The 7,855-nt window shown below is 39.9% G+C and overlaps 1 protein-coding gene across 1 annotated transcript in view; it reads right to left on the bottom strand.

Annotated features, from left to right (window-relative positions):
• Positions 1–1,482: 1,482 nt before the first annotated feature.
• Positions 1,483–7,855, bottom strand: part of brms1 (BRMS1 transcriptional repressor and anoikis regulator) — a gene marked incomplete at both ends in the record, with an annotated part of 18,487 nt that continues 12,114 nt past the window's right edge. Inside the window, 4 exons of the mRNA XM_080742305.1 lie at positions 1,483–1,495; positions 2,018–2,094; positions 4,129–4,193; positions 5,802–5,894. Coding sequence (XP_080598431.1) covers positions 1,483–1,495; positions 2,018–2,094; positions 4,129–4,193; positions 5,802–5,894 — 248 coding nt within the window. The remainder of the gene's footprint in view (positions 1,496–2,017; positions 2,095–4,128; positions 4,194–5,801; positions 5,895–7,855) is intronic.

Below are 7,855 nucleotides of genomic sequence, written 5' to 3'. Positions count from 1 at the left end.
TAACAGGTTTCTAGTGGTGAATGTGTGAGCGTCCTCAAGCCTCTATTCATATGGATATATAGCCTACTTAGGTTTCCAGCTGTGACTGCATGTGCATGTGTCGATGTGTGTGTGTCCTCATCCATTACTGTGGTATTTAGTGTTTGAGATTCGTTCAAGGCAAACTTTGTTTCTCTATCCTGCAGCGCTGTATTTTCTAAATGAATTTAAAGAAAGTAGAACATAAAATCTTAAGTAACAATGCAAATCTAATTAAGACTAGAAAACTATTGTTTTCCCACCATTAGATCTGCTGACATCCTTTCTATCTAAATAGCCTCTAGAGGCGCGTGCACGCGCGTGCACGTGACGTCAATAAATGACCGTCCGCCCGGAAAAAAAATCCCAAAGCACCACTGACCGTGACTTGTTTTCTCACTTTAGGTGGAAAGCTGATCACCTAAAATCTGCGGTGATAGGCTCTTCACTGCAGACTCTGATAAGGGCTTAAGACACCTCAGGGTGACATGCTTAGGGCGAGGTCGCGCCAATTCTTGGCCATCTGGCCAACCACAGCGTTTCTCTGACGATTCTAGTTGTTGTCATTCTGGGGGGAGTTTTTCATGTTTTTGTGAGGGTATCAACCCTAGGAGACAGGGAGAACATGCAAACTCAAAACTGTCCTTAATATTGATAACATAATATCCTTAATATTGACAATATTGTAATCTCCATATATGGGCATAAAACGTACGTCATCAGAAATCTCCATGTATGGGCATAAAAGTTTTTTTTTTCTTTTTCTGGGAATGACCATATAATGGACTTTTATATCCTGAAAAATCTTGTAGCTTGTGTGACTGTCAGTACAGGAAGTGATGTCACGTGACATCCTTTTCATGCCCGTATACGAGTCATTCTGTACAATAATTGGCCTACTGTACCTCTCATTCTCCAACATGTAAACATAGCAAAAGGTCAAGACGGTGCAGTGCAAGAGAAATGTTTGTGCCTGCGAGAGTGAATAAGTGGTCCCTGGAACTAGATACGGTATTTTGAGATGGGGGTCCGTGGCCAAATAAATATCATTTTGGGGGTCCTTCACATGAAAAGGTTTGAGAACCCACTGACATAGTAGTCTCTCAAGAACAGACTAACTGAGCTTCATTTAAGTGAAAAGGACCTTTTCTTTGACGATGGCTGGCCAAATTGCTGACATAGAAACATAGGGTTTTTCCAAAAAACCTTATAAGGATTCAAAAGACACTTATAGAATCGGGTCAAAATTCAAATGTTCACGATTTTTCAAAAATAGCTGTGAGCATTTATATCTGCTATTTTTCAATAGTTAAACCATAAAATAATGATACACAATAATGTGTACCCGTTCTGAATGGGTTAAGAGCCTGAAATAACTGTCACTCACGGATGCCCTGTGTCCCAGGGAGGGTTGCTTGTGGTGTCTTGCTGTGTCAGTCTTTCTTTCTATTTTTTATTCTTGATTTATTTGCACGGACTGTTGGAAGGTCAGACGCAGACATTCACACTATGGACACTTATTGTTTGGCTCTGCACTATCGGGTTGTGTTGGTAGTATTAAAGGGCCACTTCACCTCTGGGACAACCCGATCTTATTTTATTGTTGTTTGGGACACGATCAACACAATCCTGAGTTATTTTTTGTGTTCAATCTGTTTTTTGAGATACTTTAGTATTTCAACATGTACTAGTGATGCGTTTTGCATCATATGATGCAAAACGCATCACTGATGATGCAAAATGCATCACTAGTTACATGCTGGAATACTAAAATATATTTTGTTTGGCGCTGCAAGTATTGCATTTTGTGTGGACACTTTGGAAACTTTATGTATATACTCTTCTTTTATTATGATAGCTTTTTTGACACTTTATGTATATATTCTTTTTGTATTGTTCCTTACTTTTTTTGGACTGTTCACAACAGTACTTTTTCTTTTTTCTAACTTGGTTGTAACTTGTAACCTTAAAACTGCTGTGCTGCCTCTGGGCAACTGACTTCCCCCCTTGGGACAATAAGGTACAACAACACTTACTGTCTGCTTTCTTCTTTAGCGGCGCCAGTGCTGCTTTTGCCTGCACACAAAAAAACAAAGCGAAGGCATGTAATAACTAGAAAAGAAAATTTCTAAGAAATGTTAAGTGTGCCTGCAGCTCGCTAAGTCTGTGCAACCTTGTGTAGCGGTTGGTGTTAGTGTTTCGTCTTGAGAGGGTCGTTCCCCCTGAAAAACACGTTTTGGCATGAAACTGTTACGTTTTGCGCATTTGTGGTGCCCCCTATGGGTCGAAGTGGAAATGCTTTTGGGTATATGTTCAGTATAGCGCCCCCCACTTGTGGTTAGAATTTGGTGTTGACTGGATGTTTCGTTTGTGATTTATGGCTACTTCTTACAAAACGGGCTCCTCCCGCTAACTTTGGAACCCTGTTACGGAAGAACGGTATGGACGATCAAAATATCGTTTAAATATGTTTATCGCATGAGTCCATAGATCGTGTGTATCGATTTTTGTGACATTTGGAGAAAATATGTAGGAAAAGGAGCAAAAAGTGTGTTTTGAAGAAAATTCAAAATGGCGGAAAATCTATCCTGACGCAAATGGGCGTGGCCTATATGAGGAGATGCGTCATGACCCAAGGAATCCAGGGAAAACGGAATTTTAATTTGCCGACCCACGTTTCAAGAGTTACAGGCCGAAAGGTAAAGTGGACTGTTATAGCGCCACCATGAGGCCAACTGACGAAATTATTTTTTATTTAATCCTTGATATCATTATAAATCTCCTCTCCAAGTTTTGAAACTGTAGCCCCTATGGTTTGCGAGAAAAAAAATATTGAATGTGAGTTTTTGCGATTCCCATTATAAGTCAATGGGTAAAATTAATACACTAATAAATTAATATCAATACAACTTTTCTCTTAGAAAAGTAATAGCACACCATTCCCGGCCGAGCCGCACGTTTTGATGTATATATTGCGGCGGTGGCGTAAATCTTGCGGCAGTTATTACGAGCCAAAATTTTGCGACGTGATTATTATTAAGTATGGCGGATTACAATAAGTGTTTTGCCATTGCATGGCAGGCACACTTAATAAGAACAACATAACAAAGAGACTGCAAAACAGCCAAAAGGCACGCACATCCAAGGCCAGTACAGGCTGGGTGCTGAACTAAAGCATAGTATACAAATAGGAAAATAAAAGTCTGCACGCCAATTTATGCTAAGAGTAAGTTTACTTGTGTTAACGTTTGGAGCCTACCAGCTCTTCATCAGACTTCTCTGCTCTGATGAAGAGCCACTATAATAAGCCAGCCCCATGGCCTCCCCTAAGTAACAAGGAATCTTGTGAAATTAAATGTCGTCAACCAATCATCATAGACGATGATACACGAAAGAAGAAGAAGATAATAAGAACAACAACAACAACAGGGGCGGCAGTGGCTCAGGGGTAGAGAAACCGTCATTAGCCCATTCAGGCCGGGAACACATTTTGCTGTTTGGGAGGGGCTTACAGTACATGTACAGTATGTAGCAACATATTTGTTTGTGCAGGCTATTTCTGATTTAGCCCCAACTATAGGTTAGGCCTAAATGGGTTAGAACACAGAGGGTTCCCAATCCCGGGCTCCCCCAGAGTTAATGTGGAAGAGTCCTTGAGCAAGACTCTGAACCCCTAACTGCTCCTGATGAGCAGGTCGGTGCTGCGCATGGTTTCCTCTGACATCGCTGTATGACTGCGTGTGTGGATGGGTTAATGAAGTGAATGTGTGTGTGAATGGGTGGATAAAGGCGCTATATAAATGCACCATTTACCGGCGTTTAACATTTACCCGGGGGGGGGGGCAATGAAAAGTTTGACTGCTTGAGGTGTACTGCAGCTTAAACATAATAGTTTATGAATTTATAATATTAATAAACTAAAACTGAACTCATCTTCTCCTGCTACAGAAGACCTCTTCCCATGATTCTTATCTCGCACGCACGCACGCACACACACACACACACACACACACACACACACACACACACACACACACACACACACACACACACACACACACACACACACACACACACACACACACACACACACACACAGCGAAATCTGACCTTCTTTATAGCGGTCCAGTCTTCCAGGATGTCCAGGTCTCTCAGCATGTACACAATGAAAGGTCCTGGAAGTACAATATATACACAATGAAAGGTCCTGGAAGTACAATACATACACAATGAAAGGTCCTGAAAGTACAATATGTACACAATGAAAGGTCCTGGAAGTACAATACACAATGAAAGGTCCTGGAAGTACAATATGTACACAATGAAAGGTCCTGGAAGTACAATACACAATGAAAGGTCCTGGAAGTACAATACATACACAATGAAAGGTCCTGAAAGTACAATATATACACAATGAAAGGTCCTGGAAGTACAATACACAATGAAAGGTCCTGGAAGTACAATACATACACAATGAAAGGTCCTGGAAGTACAATACACAATGAAAGGTCCTGGAAGTACAATACATACACAATGAAAGGTCCTGAAAGTACAATATATACACAATGAAAGGTCCTGGAAGTACAATACACAATGAAAGGTCCTGGAAGTACAATACATACACAATGAAAGGTCCTGAAAGTACAATACACAATGAAAGGTCCTGGAAGTACAATACATACACAATGAAAGGTCCTGAAAGTACAATATATACACAATGAAAGGTCCTGGAAGTACAATACATACACAATGAAAGGTCCTGGAAGTACAATACACAATGAAAGGTCCTGGAAGTACAATACATACACAATGAAAGGTCCTGAAAGTACAATATGTACACAATGAAAGGTCCTGGAAGAACAATATGTACACAATGAAAGGTCCTGGAAGGAACAACTCATTAACACACAACTAAAATATGTATTTAACCATTTCATATTTGGCAATTTGGCCTATGGTTGACCATGTTTATGGCATAGTCTGTTGGTTAATATTGAATATTCTCCCTTTATATTTCAGAGGTATTAAAATCACTTTATAAATGTGCAGATATACTCTGCATACACTTACACTGTATAAGTTGGTTTGTTTACTGTTGAGCGAGAAAACAATGTTGCGCGTTAGGCAAATCGTCTGGGGACCCCCCTGGGGGTCCCGACCCACTGGCCTATCATAATGTGTCGCGATGCGACACACTGTGAGCTTGTAGATCTGCTATTTTCATATTTCTATACAGTACATTTGAAAACTGTGAAATGGGACATTTTGCATAACGAGTACTTTCTACTTTAAGTACATTTTGATACCAACACTTTTGTACTTTTACTCAAGTACATTTTGAATTCCAGACTTTTTACTTCTAAATTGCAGTATTGATACTTTTACAGAACATTTGAGTACTTTCCCCCACCACCAGCTGGTGAATACAAACCAAGCCCCCAGAACCCTGGGGGCGCCCTGAAACCAAATGGACATGGTGGCCGTTTTGAGGTACTGCAGTTGGGTCTACTCACATGAACGCGCGTCTAGGCTTCTTTGTATTGACGCGCGTTCATACCGGAAGTGCTCGTTCATGAAGCGCGTCCATGAACACAAATTATGACGCAAAATGCGTCACAGTGGCCCCACTACGTCACGGTTTTACTAGCCGGAAGGAGGGGTGAAAACGCCTCATGCGCTGGGTGAGCAACTCAATGCAAGTGGACGGGCGGGGATATCTGGTGTCCTCTCTATTCTTATTATAACTCTATGATACAAACAGACAGGTTGCCATGGTTACCAACCTGACACCAGCTGACACCGTCTCTTCCTGTCCGGTCGAAGCACCAGGTTCTTCCTCTTGCACTTCTTTCCTTTCAGCTCGTCGCTCCACCAATCTGTGAACATAATAATTACAATTTGTAGTTCTTTAACTTCAGCTCACTACTCCACCACTCTGTGAACACATGTCATTACAACTTGTAGTTCTAATTCCTTTCAGCTCACCACTCCACCACTCTGTGAACACATGTAATTACAACTTGTAGTTCTTTAACTTTCAGCTCGTTACTGATAAGTGTTATCATCAGTAACCTTGCAGCATGTGTTGTCCATGTGCCCCTTATCTTCTGACAGGCCAGAGCGATACTGACACTGACAGTGACTGGAAGCCTGACTGTTGCATCATCACACACAAAGCCATGTGTGCTCAAATCAGTCATAGTCTCTGTGGCGCAACCGGTTAGCACATTCGGCTATTAACCGAAAGGTTGTTGGTTCGAATCCACCCAGGGACGGACATGTTTTTACAACTTTTTGATTTATTTTACTTCATTTAGGTTTCAAAGGAAGCCTAGTCCATATGGATTATTCATAAGCAATAATCAAACCAATAACCAACAGAAACACTCTCTTCATACTGTACATGGCAGATTTCATAAATACAACAACTTAAAATAACACATTGAGCCTGTTACCTCATATTGTAAACAGGAGACCTGACTTGAACCTATTTGAAAAGCTCTCCTTTACCACTACCAGTAAGACGCCCTAAGGGCGAGAAGCAACCGTCAGGCTGTGCGGAAACAACAGACTAACTTATTGGCCTATTACACTATAACACTTATTACAGTATTACACTTATTGCCCTATTACACTATTACACTTATTAAACTATTACATGTATTGCCCTATTAGACTATTACACTTATTGCCCTATTACACTATTACACTTATTGCCCTATTACACTATTACACTTCTTCCCCTAATACACTATTAACTTATTACACTATTACACTTCTTGCCCTAATACACTATTACACTTATTACACTAGTACACTTATTGCCTTAATACACTATTAAATGTATTACACTGTTACAATTATTGCCTTAATACACTATTAAACTTATTACACTATTACATCTAGTCTACTACTACAGTAGTACTCAACATTACTCTGGCTTCCAATAGAGTTAGATCAAACAGCCATTCTTCTGGATACAAATATGTCTAGAAAGAGCCAATAGGGGAAAGGGATCAAGTCACGTGATTCCATTGATTGGCCCGGCAAAAACTCTGATATGTGTCTGAAATAATAATGATTATCGGCAGAATCTCGCAAAGTTGAGACTATTTGGCGTCCTGTTTTTATTTGGCACAAGATCGGTGGTTAACTGCACTACGTATCAAATACTTCACCATGTTCCACTCAGTGTTGATTTCGTTGACTAAAACTACTATACAGTATGACGAAAAATGTTTGTTGACTGGGTTTTTTTCACTGACAAAAACTAACTAAAAACTAAATAAAAACTAAGCTGTGATGACTAAAAGACTAAATATATTGACAATTTCACCCAGAAAAAATCTGTGATGACTAAAAGACTAAATATATTGACAATTTCACCCACAAAACAAAAACTAGAGTAAAACGTTAGGGAGGGACTAATGGAGAAGAGAGTAATTCTTTTTATGTTTGGTTGCTCTCAGGTGTTGCGTTCTGAAAATAGCTGATCTACAAGCTCAAAACGCGTTGCACCGCGACGCGTTGTGAGCTTGTAGATCGTCTATTTTCAGCATGCAATCAAGTGTAAAATCATTGCGATGCCATCAAGGCCTGCCAAAATACATTTCAGTTGACTAAATCAACTGTAGATTCAGTCGCCATAAAATCTTATGATATTTAGTCGACTAAAATTAGACTAAAACTAAAACTTTTCAGGTGACTAAATTATGACTAAAACTAAATTACATTTTATTCAAAAGACTATGACTAAAACTAAATCAAAATTTGCTGCCAAAAGCAATACTGGTTCCACAATGATGAAAAAAGCTCATTAACTATAACAATGTGTACG

Source organism: Nannobrachium achirus, assembly GCF_963921795.1.
Source record: "Nannobrachium achirus genome assembly, chromosome: 14".
In the NCBI taxonomy this organism is placed as follows: Eukaryota; Metazoa; Chordata; class Actinopteri; order Myctophiformes; family Myctophidae; genus Nannobrachium; species Nannobrachium achirus.
This window is presented reverse-complemented; position numbering and strand designations above follow the sequence as displayed.